The sequence below is a fragment of the Thalia democratica genome, chromosome 4 (genome assembly GCF_965202585.1).
Source record: "Thalia democratica chromosome 4, ktThaDemo2.hap1.1, whole genome shotgun sequence".
Classification (NCBI taxonomy): domain Eukaryota; kingdom Metazoa; phylum Chordata; class Thaliacea; order Salpida; family Salpidae; genus Thalia; species Thalia democratica.
In genome coordinates, this window is record NC_139168.1 from 60561661 (window position 1) to 60585250 (window position 23590).

At 25.9% G+C, this 23590-nt stretch overlaps 3 protein-coding genes across 3 annotated transcripts; all 3 read right to left on the reverse strand.

Annotated features, from left to right (window-relative positions):
* Positions 1-4102: 4102 nt before the first annotated feature.
* LOC145834131 (ATP-dependent RNA helicase DDX55-like) lies at positions 4103-6097 on the reverse strand. Its single transcript, XM_082941489.1, has one exon. It carries the CDS (start codon positions 6075-6077, stop codon positions 4317-4319), a length of 1761 nt encoding a protein of 586 aa, XP_082797615.1. The 5' UTR covers positions 6078-6097; the 3' UTR covers positions 4103-4316.
* A 1012-nt stretch (positions 6098-7109) lies between these two features.
* On the reverse strand, positions 7110-8659 carry LOC145833485 (CDP-diacylglycerol--glycerol-3-phosphate 3-phosphatidyltransferase, mitochondrial-like). Its single transcript, XM_082940659.1, has one exon. It carries the CDS (start codon positions 8657-8659, stop codon positions 7268-7270), a length of 1392 nt encoding a protein of 463 aa, XP_082796785.1. The 3' UTR covers positions 7110-7267.
* A 2117-nt stretch (positions 8660-10776) lies between these two features.
* On the reverse strand, positions 10777-11619 carry LOC145834471 (SET domain-containing protein 9-like). Its single transcript, XM_082941907.1, has one exon. The coding sequence runs from the start codon at positions 11601-11603 to the stop codon at positions 10875-10877; it is 729 nt and encodes a 242-aa protein (XP_082798033.1). The 5' UTR covers positions 11604-11619; the 3' UTR covers positions 10777-10874.
* Between the last annotated feature and the right edge of the window lie 11971 nt (positions 11620-23590).

Sequence of the window (23590 nt, forward strand, 5' to 3'; positions counted from 1 at the left end):
AATTTCAATATGAAACAAAACAATATTAAAAAATGATAAATATATAATAATTACATGGGTAGGTGTAAGAATTGCACGAGCGTACAAAATTGCACGAGGGGACAAAATTGCACGAAGATACTTTTGCACAGAAAAAAACAAGAATGCAAAATAGTGAGACAATTAGATAAATTTAGAAAGGAGAAATTCCGTCTGATGAAATTTTTGTTGTGCATTATACAGAAAGTTCTGTTATGGCTGTGTACTTTCATAAATTATACTTAAAATTGTTTCTTTTTGTTTTATATAAAAGTTTTCAATTAAATATTTTAGTATTATTTTAAGTGTTTTATAGTTTAAAGTTTATATATAATTTTACGTTCAAGGTTAATTTTTTATATCATAAATATCTTTGTTTTAAGAATTAAATTGAGGCATATTGAACTCATTTTTTAATTTATTTCGATTTTTTATAGCTCGTAAATGTTTAGTAGATACTAAATACAAAGCTCTTAAAGTAGAAAAAACAATTCTTTCTACGACAAATATTTAACGTAAATTTAAGATTTAGGCTCTATATGGTGAAAAATACTGGAATTTTGAGATTTTTTGATTAAAAATCTGGCAAGGTCTGCCAATTTTCTTAGATTTATTTTTATATCTACAAAATCTAAGGATTCTAATACTATAAACATTATTTATACATCATTATTTACTAGTTTTCTAAATTTTATCTTAGTTGCATCACTATTTGCACGCGTTTTACTCTAATTAGCTCTTAAGTTACTCCTGCTCTGTTTTTTCTCTTTATCTAACCCAGACTTGCGAAAAAGCACTGTCAGAAAATATTTTCTTCTTACTACTAGAGAAGAAAAAGAATATACAAGCGTTTGACTAAAATAAAACAAACAAAATAATACAACAGCTACAATTAGTTAATTTCAATTTTTAGCAAAAAAATATTTATTAATATAAACAAAACTTTTTTATGGTAAATATATTTGATAAGGATTAGAATCTAATTTTATTATTTAGTTTTCTATTTTTATTTATATAATTTTTTTTTGATTGATTTTTTGTTTAACTACTTAATTTATTCATTTTAACTTTTTTAATTATCCTTATTTCATTTAAATTTTTTTAATTATTTATTTCATTTATTTTGACTCTTCTTATTAATTTTATTAACTCTTATTTAGGACCTTTATTTAATGTATTTATTATTAAACTTATTAACTTTTAATTTCTATAAACTTTTTTTAGTTTGTTTGTTTTTTAATTATTTTTTTGTTAAATTTTGACTTTTTTTATTATTTGTTTTAATCTATTTGACATTTTATATATTATTTTTTAATTAAAAACGTTATTTTTAATTATTATTTTATTTGATATTTTTTACTTAATATATATCTATTTATTCTTATTTTTCATTAATTTGTTATTTTTGTTTAAAAATTTTTACTTAATTTTAAGTTTTTATTTTTTCTATTTATTATTTAGTTATTAAAATTTTTAATTCTGATTTTTTTTTTTAAATATTATATAAATTTTTTTCGTTCAAAATTGTCTTCGTGCAAAAGAGTCTTCTCGTGCAATTTTGTCCCCTCGTGCAAAAATGTCTACGCGCAATTCTGACACGTCCCTGGGAAGGAAACAAAACCCGTGCAAAATTGACCCTCCGTGCAAAATTGTAACTCGTGCAAAAATGACCCTTGGTGCAAAAGTGTTTACGTGCAAAATTTTCTGCTCGTGCAAAAGTGAACCCTCGTGCAATTTTGTCTACGTGCAATTTTATCTTTGTGCTCTTGTGCAAATTAGTCTTCGTGCAAAAGTATCTTCGTGCAATTTTGTGTTTTCGTGCAATTTTGTCTCCTCGTGCAATTTTGTACGCTCGCGCAATTTAGACAGCTACCCGAAAAAAATACCCACATCTTGCCAGGTTTGCAAGGTTTCTTTCCGCACCACCATCTTCTGTTTATTCTAAAATGTTATTTTCAGAAGCTGGTAATTTGTACGAACAAAAGCGAAATCGATTACTTCCAAAACTGGCGAATTTTTTTTATTTCTCCATCACAACTTGAAAAAACAACAACAGGATTCTTTGTAGATTAATGGCGTTGATATGAGTATGCTTTAGTTATTAAATTACTCAATTTTGTATATATAAACAGTTGCTAAAGAAGTTATTGTAAGTAAAAGTCTAATGTAAAGCTTATCATAAAAAAAAAGTTTGTTATTTTTTTAAAGCAGTGTAACATTAAATTTTATTCTGTTTTACGTCCTACAAGTTATAAATTAGTCGTATAAGTAGCTTGAAATTTAACATTTAGACTGAGATTTCGTATAAGTAGATTTGTTTTTTTTTTTTACAATGTTCTTTTTCCTAGTGTTCAGATAAAACATTTAGACAATAACATTATGATTTTTAATAAAATATTTGTATTAAGCAATTTTTACTAACTAATGTTAATATAATAATTAAACTTTATAAGTTTGTTTTCTATTGAAACTACATATAACTTAAAACATTTAGAAACCGGAACCGGCCGGATCTTAATTAAAAAAATAGATCCGAATCCAGCCGATCTTAGTTTGAAAAATTAGATCCGGAACCGAATTCGGCCGGATCTTAAATTAGAAAAAGGATCCAAAATCGTCCGGATCTTAAATAGTGGATCCGGTAGATCACTTTACAAATGAAAATAAAATTTAAAATCTAAATAATAAATACCAAAGTTAATTTATCTAAACAAGTTAAAAGTAAAAACAAAAACGTGCTAATACCATAACTATAAAAACTTTTTAACTATTACTTGAAAAAACTTTGACGAATACCTAGTTAATAAAATTAGTAAAATTTAACAAAAACATTGGCGAAAGTCTGCCGATCAGAAGCCTGGACTTTTGCTTGCCGTGAGACAAGCTTAAGTTTAACAAAGGGTTGATCATGCCAATTTGATCATCAGACAGGTCTCAGTCTACCGAAAGCTTGTGGTCCAATGATCGAATTTCAACGATGTTTTTGTTGGTCGTATTTAATACAAGCGTACCAGATGTCTTGCCTAGTGAACAATGTCTTAAACGTTGCACGGCAAAAGACAACCATGAATTTGACTGATCATTGCCAGCAAATGGTTGCTTCATGTAAAAGCATCATAAAACGTTGTAGATTGACGACTGCAAGTTTTTCGGTTGTGACTGACTGATGAGCCCTAATAAGGACGAAACCGGTCTCAGTCTACCGAAAGCTTGCAGTCTGATGATTGAATTGGCATGATCAACCCCTTTGTAAATTTAGTAAAATTCAGTGCTATTTTTTCTTCATATTTCATAACTAAACTTCAATGAACAATTTTGTACAAAAGCTAAAGTTTAATATTAAAAACGTCACTTTTAAATATTTAGGTTAACATATCATATATTTGAAATGACATCAAAGAAAGTATTCAAAACAAAAATATTTAAACATATACAGGGTTGCCAAATGTGTTTGGGAAATTTTCTTAAGCTTTTCAAAATTTCATCCAGGTTTTAAAAAACTACACATTTTAGGGCCTATTTTCAGTTTAAAATTAAGTTTAAGGTAAAAAAACTGTGTTAAATAGTATAACGACATTGAAAAGATATCTCAAAGCTTCTTTAAATGTGTTTTTTTAATGATTTTTTTTGATGAAGACAAAAAAAATTATCGATACGATAGATTTATTGTGTAAATTTGAAATTTTACTATTTAACATGTAAAAGTTGTTTAAAGTTCCAGGTTTTTTCAAAATTTCTCAAACTCAAGGTTTTTTTAGCCTAAATTTTCAAATTCCAGGTTTTTTGGCAACCCTGCATATAGAGAATAAAAGTTTTATTTTATGTCTATTTAAAAGAAAATATTTATTTATTAAATTTTAAAAATTAGTACCTTATTGATATTGAATTAAAGTTTAAAAACATATTTTGGAATCAAGTTTAGTAAATTAAAAACTAAAGAAAAGTGCTCTATTATTTTTAAATCAATAGTAAGTTGTATAAAACTTACAATTTTAATTCTAAGTTTTTATAGATACGTGTTAAAAATGTTAATTGAGGTGAAATTTTAAATAAAATTTTTTTAATAAACTTTAAAATCTTACAAAAAATTTCATTCAACACTTAGCAATGGCATTTTAACAGATAATTTTCTTTTCATAAAAAATTCAAAAACCTTATAACTTTTTTAGATAAATAATAAAAACTTTATAAATAAGGATTTTTTTAACACATTTTCCTATAAATAAAGAACTACTTTCCTAGAATTAAAAAACGTTCTAACGATTTATTACTTAATTAAGATCAAAAGCAAACAAAAATTAATTGGAGCAATTTGTTGGCTTGCCGTGAAAGATATCCTTTTCCGCGGCGCTTATCGACTGATCGTACTGCTCCTTGGTGATCTTCCTGTTCTTCTCCTTCTTCACCATGGCCGCATCTCTCCTCAGTTCTTCCTCCTCCTCCTCGTCAAATTTCATCCTCTTGCTCTGCTCCTTCCGCAACTTCTTCTGCTGCTTCTTGTTCTTGCGCTCTTCCCTGTCCAGGCGCGTCTTCGAAAAGGCCTTGGACTTCTTGTTGTACATTTGAGGCCTCGTTGGTTCCGGCGCCGGCCTCTTCAGTTTTTCCAGCCTCTGCTTTTCTCGCAGCTGGTTTTTGTATTTGATGTTTTTGATGATGTCAGGGCTGACGGGAGTGAATCCCACAATTTTTCTATTCTTTGTTTCGGGCATGGAAGGCATTTTTAGAAGAGCATAGCCAGTTGCCAGCAGACCGAAATTTATGTACTTCTTTTGGAAAATACTACTGAGTTCGTGTTTAGTGTAAGCCTTAATGAAAGAAACGTAAGCTGTTATGCCTCTATCCATCATTGCTCTATCACTCATTGCCAACTTTTTGAGTTTTTTTAACCAGTTATTATCTTCGTTATCAAACTTAAATTCGTCTAGAGTTACTTTGTGACTTTCTTTTAAATAAGGAACATAGGCATCTTCTTGTACAAGCAAAAACATCAAGGCTTTCCCAGTTCTACCATTTCTAGCGGTTCTTCCGGACCTATGAAGGAAATTTTCTGGTTTTGAAGGCGGGTCATACTGCAGCACCCAGTCAATGTCAGGTATATCAATACCACGAGCAAGGACATCTGTGCATACCAAAACTCCTTTTTCTACATTTCTAAACTGCTTCAATACTGCGTTTCGGCTTGTTTTTTTGCTAAGCTTGCTATGCAGCAAAAAAACTGGGTTATTATTATCAATCAACTCTTTTATAGCATTACCAAAGTAGTCTACAGAAGCACAAGTAGAAAAAAAAACAACTATCTTTTCATCTTTGTGTAAATCAATAAAAGAAAACAGCTTGTTAAGCTTGTTTAGTTCACTACACATTATAAACTTATTCACCAATGTTAAAGGTGTTCTTATTATACTGTTGTTCTTCTGGCGTGCAACATCAATTTTACTACAATTTCTTAAGCCTGCTCTCTTGAACAATTCTACATTGTCTTCAAGAGTAGCACTAAAGAGCCCTGTTTGTCTTTGCTTGGGTAAAAGCGCAAAAATAGAAGTTATTTCTCTTTGAAATCCCCTTTCAAAAAGTCTGTCAGCTTCATCGAGAACTAGAACTTCCAACTGCTTAACACTTGTTGCGAGAAATGAAATTTCGAGCTCATGAAGCAACCTTCCAGGAGTGCAAACAATTATGTTTGAACCTCGGTACCTCTCTTCTTTTTTCACTCCTCCAACTAAAATTTCTGACGTGAATGGAATTTCCGGACACTTTAAAAAGTCTTCTAGCTCCTCGTGAATTTGGCAAGCAAGCTCTTTCGTTGGAGTGATGACCAAACTCAAAACAGCGTTCTTCTTAGGCTTTTGGCACTTTCTCATTAAAGTATCCAAAATTGGAACTAGAAAAGCTAATGTCTTTCCGCTTCCAGTTTCTGCTCGAACTAAGACGTCCTTGTTATGACAAAAATATTTCAATGTAGCAGCTTGAACAGGAGTCATGAACTCGAACTTTTTTTGGTTTTGTATTACATTTAAAATGTTTTTATTTAAATTGGATGGCCAGATAGTATTTTGCATATTTAATTTTTATTGCTCTATTCTCTGAAAATTAGTATTACTAATTAAGACTTTTGAAGTAGCTGATTAGAAAGCAGCTGTTTAAATTTTAAAAGACAATTTATAAAACTTATGTTTAAAATAGTAGTTGCAACATTTAAGTTTATACAAGAAAATAAAAATTAATAAAAAAAATTTACTAGTATAAAGTAAGATATTTAGTATTAAAAACTTGTTTTATACCACAAATATTTATAAATAAGCGCTAGCTAACAGTATACAATTTTAAACAAGTGTCACTAAAAGTATAAAATAATAAAACAATTTTTGAATTAAAACATATTTTCTAAAATTAATTGCATATTTTTGAAAATTCAAATACAAAAGAGTACATAAAACACACTAGCTTTATACTTTTTGTCATATTTAACTTAATTTCTGAGAGATAATACTTAATTTGTAAAAACTTCTCTAATATAAAAATAAATATATTAAATAAAAAATTATATTTTGAAAATATTAATTATAAAATGTAAAGATATTAGAAAGAATTTTAATAAAAAACCTCTAAATTTTCGTGTATCAATGAAATTATTTCTCAGATAGTATTTGTCATTTTTGATACAAAATAAAAACAACTTTTAATATTAATTACTCTTATATTAAACAAGTTATTAAACATCAAAAGCCTCTTTTTCAATAAATAACTAATAAATTATTCAGCTCTAAATGACATACCTCTTTATAAAATTATGTTACAAACGCACTTTGTAAGGTATAACTAACTTACAAGAGTTTAAAAGAATATAAAATATCTTAAATTTATGTAACAACTTAACAGTTACATGATAATTTAAACTCATTTACCTCAAAAGTTAACTTTAAATTTTAAGTATTATAAATGTACCACAAAGTCTAACTTAACAAGATTATGATGGTAAAAAATTATAAAATATATAAAATTTAATAAAAATTTTGAATTTTAATTATTAGAATCTAAAATTTCTTGAACCCCAGTTTTGTACATACCAGCATACTCAAAATTAACTCCACAAAATTTAAGATTAATGTTCAAATTTAATTTAATCAAACTGAAGTAATTGTTATTTATAATTTTTAGATATTTTCTTTTAGACATTTTTTTTTAATTGAAACACTACGTGGTAATCAATATAATTTAGTACTTTTCAGTTTTAAAACTCTTTAGTTTTTTATAAATAGTGCTTCAGAAAATTAGTAATGTAATTGATAAAAAATGGTACTCTGTAGCGAGTCTGTTTAAACGTTTTATCAGAAATTATTTGTGAGTGTTTTAAAATAGCCAGTCTTTCTTCATTAAAACTTTTCTGTAGCTTAGCATTAGATGTTACTATTGTCACCTGGGATTCTATATCACGATACATTGATCTATACCCAAAGTTTGATGAGCCTAAAACAGTCAAAGAAGGCAAGCTTTCACTGTTTTTCTGGTACCAGATTCCTTTTGCATGGTAGGTCCATTCAGGTCTTTTGTATTCTAAAATATTAATATCTTCTAAACGCTTTTTTTGAAGGAGAAAATCTCTAAAAAGTTGTGTAATTTTAATGTAAGTAGAAGGTATATAACCAGAAGGCCCACTAGAACCTAAAAAGCCATTAGCTTCTGGGGAGGCAATAATTATATCACTTTTGTATTTTGCATTTGCAACAAAGTTTGAATATTCCTCTGTCAAATTAAAATAAGCAGTTGTGATAGTGACTTTTGAATCACTCTGAAACTGCTTCAGCAGCTCTGAAGTTAACACTTGGTCATTATTTATGCCAAAACAACCTATTTGAACTGTTGGATATACTAATGTATCAGAAGACTCTTTATAGTTATTTTGATTATTTAAATCAACTTGTTCAATTTTTCTTCTGGCAAACTCAGCAAACTTTTCAAAGTTACCATCAATTGGATTTTCAGGACATTCCGAAGAGAATTGTACTTCGTTCTTTGAATTTAAACTATAAGAAAAACTAGATATAGCTCCTACAAGGTTTTCAAAATAATCAGCTAAACCTGGACACTTTTCAAAAACAACATAACGGTCTTGACGTTTCTTAAAATATTCAGTACTAATATTAGCTCCACTTAAAACTACAGTGTCATCAAAAATGTATATTTTAGTATGTTGCAATCCTACTACTTCATTAAACCTTTCACCTAAACATTTTTTCAAAACACCACGCAAAAGAGGGGAGTGAAAAAGTGAAACTTTAACATTTTTAGAATACTTTTCTAGCAAAGGTAACAAAGTAGTTCTAGTATTTATGTTTCCCCTTGAACCTCTGCAAAAATCAAATAGAAAACTTACTTCTAAATCTTTTGATTTTAAAGAATTTTCAATTGTTTTTACTAACTTATCTTCTTTTTCATCTGTTCCTAAATACAAAGCAGACATAACAATTCTTTTTTCAGAAGTTTTTGCTCCTTTAACTAGCTCTTCATAGAATTCTGATGGTTCTTTCAACACTTTTACACTGTCTCCATTTACTGGATATGCTTTTGCATATTTATTTAACCAAGAAAAATTATTATTGGATAAATTAGTATCTAAACTTTCTTGTTTACTAGTTGTCATTTTATAAACCTAAAAGTTTGTAAACAGACTTTAGTTATAATAAAAGAATTCCGACAAACATTTTGTGAATAATAAAGTTTTATTTTTCTAAATAGTAAATTGTGAAAAAAAGGTTCAACATTTTTTGATAGACTATACATTTTAAGACTAACTGAATCACATAAAATTGTAATTACAAAATTTACTTTAAAACTGTAGACAATGAAAGTTAATATAGTTTATTGTAATTCAAAACTATTTTCATCAACAAAAATTTTATTTTCATAATAGTTTAAAATTATCTCATCAAACAAAATAAAAGAGAAAGTTATTTTATATGATTTATCTTTTTTTATAAAACAACATATTGTAATATTTAAATAAACAAAACAAATTTTACACAATAAACAGAGTAATTTTTGACAACAAATGTTTGCAGAATTTTATTAGGTCTTTGAAAAACTTACCAATCATTATACAATGTATCAGTACAAAACCTTTTAATCTAAGATAATTTAAAAGTAAAAAAATTATATCGTAGCAAAAGACATGATGCTGCAAGAGGTTTTTAAAGTTCAAAAAAGTATTATAAAAAATAACTTTGCAGTTCCATTAGAAAACTTTTTAAATCTTAAAACAAATTACTGAACTAAAAAATAAAGATGTTAAATTACTACATTACTTTCAATACAAGTTTTTTTTTAATTTAACCTTAACGAAAAAAAATTAACAATAAGAGTTAATTATTATATTTATTAGAAATGTTATAAAGGAGCATAAAACAATACTAAACTTAATAACTTAAACAACAACATTACTTTACACTTTTTAAGTACGCTTTATATTTACGGGTGGGCAACTTTTCTAGATAGCTGACAAGATTGATCAAAAAGTATTTTTGTCGGCCATTTTAATTTAAAAATACTAATACATAAAATTATAAAACTAACTAAAAGTAAACGTTTCATAAGAGATTTTTTAACAAGAACTGATGTGTACTTAAAATCAAATCAAGAGCATATTTTAAAATATTTTTAATTAAAAAGATATTTTTTGATTGTCTTTAAACTTAAAACATTGTGTTAGAGATTTAAGCTGTCAGTTTGGATCCAGCCTGCAAGTTGTACTTTGCCCACCCCAGCTGTAGAAAACAGATTAAAAAAAAATTAAAACAAAACACTTGACATGCAAAATATAACACTTTATAGAACTTGTATCTTAATTAAATCTTAAACATTTAAGAATACTAAATGAATCAATCTCCAAAACATTTTTTCACATTTCCTTTGCTTTAAAAACTTCAATTTATAAATAAATTAAAATTATGCTAGGAAACTGATTCAAATTTTAAGTATTTAATTTAACTAAACCAAACTAGAAAAAAAAAACAACTTGCAACAAGTATTAAATATTTTGAAGTACGAAGTAAGATATTTAAGGGCATAGGGGGGGGGGGGATAAACACCCTTTTTTGGTTTTTGATCTTATTTTATATAGTTTTTACTAAGCTACAAGATGCTTTTTACAGATTTTAAAAACTCAAAAAATTTTTAGAGATATAGCCGGTCAAAGTCAGAGGCAACAATAGGATCCTTATGGGAGGCGCAAACTAAAACGGCAAATAACTAGAAATCTTTAAAAATCTATCTCCTCCTACGTTTTTTGAGATAACTACCTCAAATTTTCAGGAAATGTTTCTTGCAGTATTTAAAAAATTCTGTTGGAACAGAATTTAAAAAAAAAAATAATAAAAATTTTATAATAAAAAAACAAAAAAAAAACTGTTTTTTTTGTTCATTTTTTATATATAATTTTTATTTTTTATTTTTTTCAAAATTCCTTCTGACAGAATTTTCTTAATATATCAAGGAACATTTCCTGAAAGTTTGAGGTAGTTATCTCAAAAAACGTAGGAGAAGATAGATTTTTAGTGAAATAGTCTATTTTTGCAGTTTTAGTTTGCGCCTCCTATAAGGAACCTATTGTTGGCTCTGACTTTGACCGGCTATATCTCAAAAAATATTTTGAATTTTTAAAATCTGTAAAAAGCATCTTATAGCTTAGTAAAAACTATATAAAATAAGATGAAAAACCAAAAAAGGGTGTTTACCCCCCCCCCCCCCCCTATGCCCTTAAATACCTTTAGTGTAATTTGAATTTATTCTAGAGTAAATATATCTATTTTTGAAATCAAAAAATAGTCATGCTCTTTTTTAAACAACTTTGTTAAAAAGGATCATCTAAGAACAGTAAAGTAGTTTGAAAACAACTCTTCTCCTTTTAAAATTTCCTTAGTTGCTATTAGAACAACAGTTCTTGTAGAACTTTTACCTATATTGCTGTAATTAACATTAGGAAAATTACAGCGCAGTTTTAAAGGTAAAATATTGTTAGGTACATCAAGCTCTTGATATTCAACATTTTGTTCGAAAACCTTATTACGATTGTTTACAAACTGACCAACATTCAAATTAAAGCACTTTGGACTTTTAGGGTTTAGCCAAGAAAAATCACAAAACTTGTATGGGCCTAATGTGTCTCTGTGACCACACGATTTGTAAATGGACTTTGAAATACCTGTATTTTTACCATCTATGCAAACATGATCATGACATTGAAACATAAATGAATTTTTCAAAGACTGGAAAAACTTTGAATCAAAAGGCATATATACAGTACCTGGGTAAAGTGCTACAATATCTCCCTTTTTCACATGACCATGAGCAATAAAAACTCCTAAACCAGCTTCTAAAATATTACTTTTTTTTAATTTCAACTTAAAACTTGTTTTATAATATGATTCATGACTTGATAGTACTTCAATAAATTTGTCTAATAGTTTTAAATTTGCATTACCTTCTTTATCTAATAATTTTTGATCTGGTTTAACATTGGGTAGTTTTATTAATATCCAAGGCTTAAATCTGTACTTATAAGAATTCCATTTGTTTAAAATCCATTTCATTTTTATAAATTTTTTTCTGAAACTTTAAAAACATTAATTTTTTTATTTTGGTTACATATATTTGCTTTTAACTAAGTAAAAGCACGCATTTAAAATATACTTATTAGATAAAGAAGCAGTAATCTAGATCAAGCTATCCAATAAAACTAAACTAAAGCTATAACAACTTACCATCACTTTTGATCTCAAGGGCCAGGGAATAAAGGTGTTTTTATTTTTTTAAATTTACATTTGCTTTTCTATGAAAACTTCTAAAATCAAGTTAGTTTGTATAGAATATGAACTTTTAATACTAATTTGAAATATTGTTTTTTTTAAGTTTCCAATACAAACGAATAGACCTCAACTTTTTATTTATGGCTTTATTTTAAAAAATTTAACTATTTAAGTATTTACTAACTATATATCTTTTCCTTCATTTTCTAAACAATTGACCTCAAAAATGTTTCTTGCACTTAAAAAAAATCCCAACTGTAACAATTAGACATAAAATTAGTTATAAGAAATTTTTGACCTAAAAAATGTTTCTTTTTAAGAAAAATCATATTTATACTCAAAACTATTACACTTCCTTTACAATTTGATTGTTTCAGGGTTGCCACTTTATAAAGCAAAACAACCAGCTTGAATGACCAAAAAACTAGTCTAAATTACATTAAGCTAGTCTGAGTTTTCAATAAAATGAAAACAATAACTGTTATGAGCCAAAAACTGAAAAAAAGTTAATTAAGGCCATGGGGGGAGGGGGGGAGAGTAAGCCATGTTTTTTACAAGTTGATCTTATTTTATAGAATTTTTTCTAAGCTTCAAGATGCTTTTTATTGTTTTAAAAAAATCGAATTATTTTTTGAGATATGACCAGTCAAAATCAGGCCGCATAATAGATTCCCTATGGGAAGGGAAAACTAAAACAGTGAAAAAAGACTATTTTATTTAAAACCTATCTCCTCCTACATTTTTCAAGCAATCTTCTTCAAACTTTCACAGTCTATTCTTTATACAATAACAAAAAAAAAAAACGTTACTTTGGGAATTTAAAAAAAAACACTTTTTTTTTAATTTTTGTGATAATTTTTTTTTAATTATTAAAATTCAAAAGTAACATTTTTTTCTTTTAATATAAGGAACATTTCCTGAAAATTTGAAGAAGATTACTTGAGAAATGAAGGAGGAGATAGATTTTTAGTGAATTTTAAAATTTCTGAGAAAATTGACCCGTAAAAATGTGAAAAATTAGAAATGTGGGTCCATGAAAAATGTGAAAAGTGGGTCCATACGCTGCAAACTTTTTACAAAAAATAAAATATCTCAAAACTTAAATGATATTTCTTAATTCTAAAAAACTGGCTTGTAGTTTGTGTTTAAGCTTTCATATAAAAAAGTAAATTTTTGTAAAAAAAAAGTGTTGGACTCCCCCTATGGCCTTAACCTCAAATACTTTGAAGTACCAAATTAATAACAAAAGGATTTTTAAAAAGCTAAGCTTAAAGAAAAAATGTTTTAGGTCAAAAAGACTTGCTTGGAAATAGAGTAAAACATCTAAATTAGCCTAAGTTTTGAAAGTATTATGAAACAAGCCTAAATTTTTCAAAAAAAAAGTAAGGAATTTAATGACTAATTTAAAAAATTGTGACTACAAAGAATGTCAGGGTTGACATCCTGAAAAAAAATATCTTACTCATCTAAAACAAAACTTATTATTCATATACATTATCTTGAGCTAGACATAGATAATGGAGAAAAGTTCACTAATATTAACCATTTAAACCTTTATCTTGCAAAAAGTTACAAAATACCTTACCTTAACTGAGAAAAACAATCTGTATACTTATTTATAAATAGTTTACATATGGTTAATACTACTAATTTAGTTTTGAACTTTTTTAAACTAAATTAGGTTGTTTTAGCCCAAATTATTCAAATTTTTAGACAGTTTTCTAGAGATTTTAAAAAGAGATGAATCTATTTTGTAACATTGTTGTGTCTTTCAGAAAGATAAGTAAAAAACATAATTGTAGGATTACGAAATGAGTCAAAAAAAAATCAATGTTAGAAAACTATTGTAAGGATAAACTTATTGAACTTTACTAGCTAAAGGGCCCTGTTTTCTTAAGATTTATGTTGCTGAATTTATTTTGACACTTTTCTTGATAGTTTTTAAAACAACTTTTTTTAAATTCAAATAAATACATATAATTTATTGTTAATTTAAAAATTATTGTTCTTCAATTTAAGGGATCTTGTTTAATCTAATCCATTTACAGCAAGTTTTTAGCTTATACTTAATATTGTTAATGTACATAGGATGACTTATGGTTTTTAAAGGTTCAAGTTTTGTTGTTTTATTTAGGAGAGATAAAATTAAAGGTACTTAAAGTTTTTTACAGAGTAAAACTACAGATGAGATACTATATTGCTATTTTAAATATGTTTTATAAAATATATTACTCTAAATAACTCAAGTTACTATTGTATATAATAGGTATTTCTAGTCTAAACTAAACTTTGTTATTTTGTAAAAAAAATTGTTCAGAATTCCAGGTTTTGTTTACCTAAATTTAAAAATTCCATGATATCAAGGTTTCAATGAAGAATCTCTACCTTGTTTACAAGGCCTTAAAAATTAAGAACAAAATCTTAACAAATTAAAAGAAAACTTTTTGTAGGAAGTGTTATTGATGTTGTTTAACTAAGTGACATTTTTATAGACTTAATATTTTTTTATTTTGTTAAAAGGATGGTCAATGATTTTTTAGAAATTTTGTAACAGTACATCAAGTTGTATTTGAAATCGTTTTGTAGACATTTGTGTTATTTGTTGTTTATTGTAAAATTCTTTATAAAAAATTTGATTTCTTATAAGCAGTTTTTTGATTTAAATTCAAAGTAGTTAATTCTTAATTTAATAATACATACTTAATATTATATTCTTGTTAGATTTAATTCTTGTGTATTAGTTTTTATGACATTTAAAGTATTTGCTAAAGTATGGTGTTTTTAATATATTTGTTAGTTTTTGCAACTGTTCTTTTATATGATATGTTCATTTATTGTCATGCCTAGTTTTATATAGAGTAGCCCTAAGTATTATTTAAGATTAGTATAATTTAAGTCTAAAATTTAGTGTAACCCATGGATGTAAGTTACTTAAAATTAAACTTGTATGGTTATAGTGTAGTGTACAACCACACTATAAACCATAACTTTTGGTGGTTATATTTTATATCAAAGAGCATATCAAAAACTCAAAAATACAGAACATCATAATTTACTTTAGATATTGTCAAAACATTTACACAAAAATTAATTCTAACAGATATATACTTTAAGAATGTATAAATAATGTAGGTTAAATTAAGAATTAACTACTTGGAGTTAAAATCAAAAAACTGCTTATGAGAACTAACCTTTTTTAAAAAAGAACTTAACAATAAACAACTGATAATACAAATGTATTCATGTTAGCAGCAGCAGCAACGTGGTCTAGAACAATTGTCATTGACAAAATCAGTATACATATAGCTGAATATTTAATCAGACTCACTTTCTTCTATTCTCAAACTTTGTCCTACATAATTCAGTATTCAACCAACTGGAACAGTAGTATAACTGGTATTCTATTACAATTGTTATGGTTTATAGTAGTACACTAAACTTTAACCACAAAAGTACAATATTTAAGTAACCTACAACTATGGATTACATTTTTTTCAAGGTTTTATTTTTATTTTTTTAAATTAAGTACAATTTTCTTTCAGGTATAATATTAAATTTAAGTTTAAAGTATATTCAAATTACTAAAAATACTGTGCTACTTTTATGTTTTTTATAAAAAATTAATTTTAAATAATATCTAATTTTATGCATTTTTTGTAACCTAAAGTTCATTATTTTAAATGTAAAATTATTCAAAACTCTGGGTTTTTTTTTTAACTTTAGTTAAAATTTCCATATTTTTACAAAATATAAATTTTAGGTTTCTCAAAATTTTGTTTTCCAGAATTAAAAATTCAGGTTAACCAAAGACTCTAGGTTTTATGGCAACCCTATTTAAATATATATCTTATCCCTAACTCACTCAAGACAAACTTAAAGCACATGGTATAAGTATTGAAGTAAAATTTTAGAATACTTGCAGCACCTTGAATAACATAAAACAGGTAGGCTTTTAAGTAGCTATTTATTTTTTAATGAAGTACTATTGGAAATAGATCAAGCATAAAGCTAAGCATTTCCTGTGAAAATAGTTAAAAAAATGAAAATTGTTATCAAAATTACATCTAAATTGTACTCATTCACAAGTAAGATACATATATATATATAAACAAATAGTTCTTAAATAACTAATTGAATCCAACAACATACTCAGCACAGTATAGAAACCATAAAATAAGGCAAAAACCAACAGAATTCAAAACTCAAGTCTTTATACTTTATGAAAATTTAAAAGACTAATTATCACATAAAAGTTTCAGCAAAGTATATACTAAAATCTTTTAAAGCAAGTTTTTTATGTATTTAAAACCATATTTTGTGTAAATAAAAAAACAAACAAGAATACAACTCCTGTAGTCAACAACAAATTATGTCCAAATATTTGTTAGTTTGCATCAATTTACAAACCAGCAAAAAAAACCTAATTATGTACAGCATACAAGTTTTAAACAACAACACATATGTTTAAGTAAGATCAGGCACACCACACACATTTCTCAGATATTTTTTAAACATATAAACAACATTTAAAAAGCTGAGGGTAAGTTCAAAACTTTTTTTGCAGAAAAATAATATAAAATTTTAAGTGTAAGCTCAAACTATACACTAAAATACTTCTTTAGAAAATAAAAACATAATTAACTTCTTTTGAGATATAGTCAGATTAAAGACATTTTCAATATCAATCTGGGTAGAAGCTCTCATTGTTAATTCTGTCCAGTATTTAAAAGTTAACTAAAAGTCTATTTTATTTCATTTCTAAAGCACTTAACTTCAACTTTTCAGGAAGTAATTGTTGAGTTAAAGTAAACAGGGTAGCCACTGGTTTCTCCAACCTTTCTTTAGGTTTTCAAAATTTCTTCCAGGTTTTTCAGAAATTCTTCCACGTTTTTTAAAGTTTATCTTTTTTAACCTTTTTTAGTAGTAAATTTATCTTATGTTAAAAAAGGTGTTTTTTGATAGGTTTAAACTACTTAAACTATATATTATTACTACTACCTGGTCTTTGTTTTATCATATTACAGGCTGTACAATTATTTTGTATCAATTTCTTTAAATTTCTTCTCATTTGATTGTTCAAAAGCCTTTATGATGATATACAAGATAAAAAGCCATGCAATCAAATTAAAATATGTTGTTAGTTTTAATTTGATAACTATTTATCTATCTATTTATTTAAATAATATTTGCAACAAATAATGTAAAGCTAAATAAAAATGATAACAATAACTAAAAGAAAACTTATTAAGTATTAATAATTAAAATTTGATATAGCTTACAATTTGTGTTGTATTTCTAGTTTTTTTACTTTGCTCTAGTATTCTACAACAGTTTTTTAGTGCAATTTAAACTTTATCATTACAAAAATTTTACTTATTTTCTGTAAAACACAATGAACTTTAATAAAAAAAGTAAATGATTTATTGACTTCTAAAATAAACTTTATTAAAATGCATCAGTCAGAAATTGGTTCTTGTTGACTGACTTTACATGACATTCAAAAAATGGAAGAGCCAGTAAATAAGTTGTTTCATTAATTAATATAATAATTTTTCAATTACTGTATAAAAACTTGTAGTATTTTTTTTTGAAATTTACGACTTTTACTATATCTAAATTGTTAAAAAACTAAAATTTGAAAAATTCCAGCTTTTTTCACAATTTTTGTAGAAGATTCCAGACAGGATTGCAATTTTTTTTTGAGAAATTTCTTCCAGGTTTTTATAAGTACACATTTTTGGGTCTACTTCTAGTTTAAAGCTATGTTTAAGGTTAAAAACTAAGTAGTATAACAACATTGAAAAGATACTGTAAACTTACTTTAAACGTGTTTTTTAATAAAAAAAGTTTTTGATGATGACAAAAAATTGTATCTATGTAGTAGATTTTTTGTGTCAAATTAAAATTTTACTACTTACATGTAAAAATTGTTTTTTTTGTGATTTTTGTTCAAAATTCCAGGTTTTTTTAAATTTCTCAAGTTCTGGGTTTTTCCAGGCTTTTAAAGCCTAACTTGTCAAATTCCATGTTTTTCCAGCATTCAAGATTTTTTGGCAACACTGGTCTAGGTTTTTCAAAATTTCTCAAATTCCAGGTTTTCCCAGGTTTTGTGGCCACCCTAAACAAAAAGTTGTACTATATAAATTTTAGGTAACTTAAAATATAACTTACATTAAAGTTGTTAATAACTAGACTTTTTAATATTTTTTTTTTTTTAATAAAGGTTTTTCCATGATTTGAATAAAAACTTTCATATTTTTCCCAGTTTCTAGGTTTTGTTACAATTCTGTGCTCAGATATGGATATGAACTATTAAAATAAATTGTAATTCACTCTTCAAAGTATCTTTTATAGACAAAATGTAATAATAATAAAAAAAGCAACAAATTAAAAGAATGTGAAAGAAAAATGTGAATGCTTACAACTACAGTGTGGAGAAAGACGTTTTGGTTGTAAAGCTATACACAGGGTTCGTGCGCGAAATTCCTTTTCATTTAGCCTGACAGAGACCTATTTAGCCTGACATTTTTTCAAAGTAGAAAAAATCACTTTCAGTAGGCACTTTGGGTATCGGGGGGTCTTAATTAGCAAATTAACGCAATAAAAGTATTCACGAAACTACTTTTAAAGAAAATAAAAATTTGAATGAATTATTTTTCAACATCTATCAATCGCTTACCCAGCAACTTGAATATTTTTAGCTGGTCATTATAATTTCTGCTTCAATGAATTCATACCTTTATTAAATTTTGGGGCTTAGTTACATCCACCACTTATCACCCATATACAGGGTTCGTGTCAAAACCCTGTATATGGGTTGTTCTGAAAAACAAAGCTCATGTAAACAAATTCAGACAAACAGTTAAGTTGTTGAACTAAACTGTAATGTTTAAACTGTACTTTTTTATGAATTTTTACAATTATGACGTATATAATCTAATAAATACAAAATAATGAAAATTCTTAAAATTATTTTAGAGATTCAACAAAAGGTTTAAAGCACTTATTTTTACAAATACTGACTGATTTCGTCTTTAATAACTAAATCTTTATTTAGAAATAGATTCACATCTCAATTTGATCTTAATTAAAAAAATTTCATGCATTTGAACTGACAAAAACTGAGATTCTCAAATTTTTAAACATAAAAACTGATTTAGCCTGACGTTTTTCAACTTTTTTCAAAAAAACTGATTTAGCCTGATTTAGCCTGACTTAGCCTGACGCGCACGAACCCTGTATACACAATTTTTACTTGTTAATGCTGTTTTAAGTAACTTAAAATTTATACCAACAACAACAACAAAAGTATTAAAACATTTGTCTATAAAAATAACATTAATCTTTGTTTTTTAAGTTTAATTTTGTAATTTTTTTTTTACCTTGTGATAAAGTATAACCTTTATAATTACAACATATAATTAAACTTATTCTGAAATAACAGAGGGAAAAAAAATTAAAAGTTGGCCTATAACTAACTTAAAGGTCTGAACCACAGCTTTAAAAACTCTCTGAGTTGAACATGCAAGATATAGACCCAGTGGTATGTAGACAAACAAAGAAAACTTGTTAACCACTTGTAATAGTAATTGTATTATTACAAAGTTATGTATCTTACTTCGTACATGCTGAACTAGGGTAATTCCCTTTTTATACATAATATAACAAAGAGCTTTTTTGAATAAACTTTTTATGAAAAACCTAAAAGAATTTTTCACTTAAAATTAAGTCTATTACCGAAAAATCTTTTTTTTTATATACTTACTAATAAAAGTAATCTAATTCAAATCATACGTTTTTAAGTAAGTTTTTTTTAACCAATGCGAGTTTGACTGCTTCATTGTAATTTAAACTTTGTTGACACAAGAAAAGGATGTAATTCTTCACTTTACTTATTATTCTTTATACTCAAAAACGGTAAAGCTTTAGTTTTTCACGATTATCTTCTAAACAAGCATTGTATATAGATAGGTTGAACAACAGTTCTCTTTTTTTAAATCATTTTAACTTTCAGTTTAAATAAATTCTTATTTACAATGCAATGAAAACTTTTCTATTCTCCTAGAAAACTTTTTGAATAATATAATTTTCCTTCCATGCTTAACTAATTGCAAATGACTTTAATACTGTACTAGAGGCTATTTCTTCTTGAGTCTATTAATTTATAAACCTTGTTATAAGTTATGACGTGAATACCTAACATTACATAGCTTATTCAAATAGCTTATTATTTTAAGTAAACTTTGTTGTCCAAAATTGTGTTTTTAAAATTTATGGCTTTTTATTATACCATAACATTAAGAGAAAAATTGTATATTTTTTTAAAACGCTTTCGGATTAGTACGTTAGAAATACATTTTTCTTAATATAAACTTTATCAAAACTAGTTTTCATAAATTTAAAATAATGAATATAAAATATAGAGGAATACTGTATACAAACTTTTAAAATGTTGTCAAAGATAAATAATAAAGTTTATACTATTTTTACCATGGACTAAACATTAAACTATAAATCACTTTATTACCCAAAAAACTTAAAGCAGAATTAATCTTATACATCTTACAGAAATTTATTTCTTTAAAAATTTAATTTCATGAATATAAAGAACAAAAGACTTATTTAAGATTTAAACATTTTCATATTTAAAAACTACCCTTTCAAAGTCCATAAGACTTTTCTAAATTCTATTTTTAAATTTTAATTACATTCAAAAAGAAATCAACAAATACAAAACTTTTGGTTATATGGGTGAAGGTTAAGGCTTAAGGGTATAATATAAATTTTCTAAAATCAAAAAAAAAATTAATACAATCGGCTGACTTAGCAAATATGCAAATTAGAGTCATCCTTTTAACAATATTTTTCTGGTTTTATCAAAAAAAAAGTTTTACTCTTCTATCTGTAACTACAAATCTTTTGAGGTCAAGCATTTAAGTTTTATCATTTCCTATCTAAACTTACCACTTAATAATTAACAAAATTGTTAAAATATGTGGCCTGCAGGCATGGGGTGCTTGTCATGGCCATACTTGTGAAAAAATTGCTTTAGTCACTAGAGCGTGAAAATAAAACAAACCAGATTATAATACTTTAGTGAGCAATTGGCAACAGCTAAGGGTAGCTTAAATATGTTTAAATAAAGTAGCAAGTTAATTTGTACATTTACTGAGTCCGCAAAATTTTTTAAAGCTTTTTTATTTTCACCCTTATTCTTACCAACACATATAAAAAAAAAATAAGTTTTTATCATTAAAATTTAATGTAACATACAAAAATATTTTTTTCTGATTCAGCAAATATAGCTTTCTGCCTGTATGCTAATGATTTGCATATTTTCCAAGCTACCCACAGAAACATTACAATTTTGTGTCCTAGCTTTGAAAATTCTCAGGGTTAAATTTTGTAAGATCAAAACATAGTGGTGCACATTCACAAAACAAAAAACTAAACATATCTAAGACTTTTTTTAGTATTTATTGCTTATAAATAACTATTTAGTTACATATATGTATATATAAAATAAGGTTAATATTCAAACTTGAACACCTTCTACTTAGCCCACTTGAAGGGCTTTTAAATAACTTATTGAAATGACAATTTTAAAAATACTGGAACATATGTTTCATAAAGACAAAAAAGATTGTCTTTAATCTTCAGCCAGTTCAAATTTGAAATAAAAAGCACTTTGGTAAACAAAGATGCAAAAGTTTACAAAAAAACAAAAACAATATGATGTAAGAATTGAACATTGTACATTACAAATATTCAATACAAAAATCGATCTACCATCCAACTAATCAAACAACTAAAAATTAACGAAAACAACAGTTAAACTATAGTATTTTATTAAAACTAATTTCAACCCCAAAAATCACATACATTTTTGATCTTTTAACTAAACTGTAATAAAATTACTTATACATGTCCTAGACTAATTATTCGTTAATTTATATCTTAAATGAAAGCTTGTAATTATAGACATAAATCAAAGACATTTCAACTGCTTTTGTTGTATTATGACGTCATTATTCCACTAAATATGCAAATTTTGTCTGTAAAATTGTACTTTTTTTTCTAATATAAAAAGCAAATTCTTCTGCCGTTTTACTTTTAGTTCTTTGATTTAGGATATAAAATGTGTCAAGTCAGCTAGGCAGAAAGATATTACTGATGTAATGTTATTTCAATTGCATGTCTATATAGTATATTCATATATATATATATATATAAAATACATTTTAAATCACTTTCCGTTGCTAAAAATTATGATTATTGAGAGCACCTGTCTAAGAGTAAAAGATCTAGACTTAATTATCATAGAAAGTGCATGTAAATTTTCTAAAATTAGTGTAATTTTATTCATTAGTTTAAGAATTTTTATTTAACTAAACAATAATGTTTATCTGTATTAATTTTTTATTAGCTTTAAGTATGTTATTGTTTTCAAATTACTACTAGTAAAAGTTTATAAAGTCTTGTACATCTAAATAAATTAAAACTTAATTTGTTAGTTTGTTTAAACTCGTTAATTCTCTAGTTTTTAAGCTTTTTATCAAATGTTTTTTAACTTTAAACTCATTTTTTAATTGTTACAGGGTTGCCACTTTACCTGGAATCCTGGAATTTAACAAATTTTTAAAAAAACCTTGAAAAACCTAGAATTTTGATAGATAAATGATAAATAAATTTGTCATCACCAAAATTTTTTTATTAAAAAACACGATTTAAGTAGCTTTACAGTACCTTTTCAATCTTTTTATACCATTTAACACAGTTTCTTACCTTAAATTTAACTTTAAACTAAAAATAGATCCAAATATGTGTATTTTTAAAAACCTGGAACAAATTTGAAAAACCTGGAAAAATTTTTGAAAAAACAAGTGGCAACCCTGTTGTTATTGTCTTTACTTATATAAAATGCTCTCAAAAATCATAATTTCTAAAATAGAATTATATTAGATAAGAAAGTGATTTAAAATGTATTATATATATATATATATATATATATAAACATGCAATTGAAATGACATTACATCAGTAATATTTTTCTGCCTAGCTGACTTGACAAATTTTATATTCTAAATCAAAATACAAAAAGTAAAACAGCAGAAGAATTTGTTTTTAATATTAGAAAGTAATGTACAATTTCCTGACAAAATTTACATATTTGGTGTAATAATGACGTCATAATACAATAAAAGCAGTTGAAATGTTTTTAATTTATGCCTATAATTACAAGCTTTCATTTAAGATATAAATTATAAGTCTAGGACATGTATAAGTAATATAATTACTATTTAAGTCAAAAGATCGAAAACTGTGTGATTTTTGGGGTTGAAATTAGTTTTTTGCGCAGCAGTTGTTTTTTTTAATTTTTTTTTTCAGATTCTTCTTAATGAAGCAAAAACACTTCCAAATCATAATGACTCATAAGTCCAGCAAACATCACCCAAGTACTCCCTAAACCTACAAAGTTAAATTTTATTAAAGTTCTAAATAAAACTATTCAAAGTTATTTACAAATATATGTTGTGAGGCTTGATGACCGAAAGGTCTTCTCCACACCAATCCATTGACCATAGATGTGAACGTTCACATTTTTCTTTCTTTCTTTTCATGGAAGTGTATTATAAAGCCCATTTTTAGTATGTAATGATGTTTGATAAAAATAATTGTTACCAATACATTATGTTTATAGTATACTAATCAATTAAAAGTTTTTTATCATTAATACTTTTTTAAACCTTCAAGGTAAGTTATATTTAAGA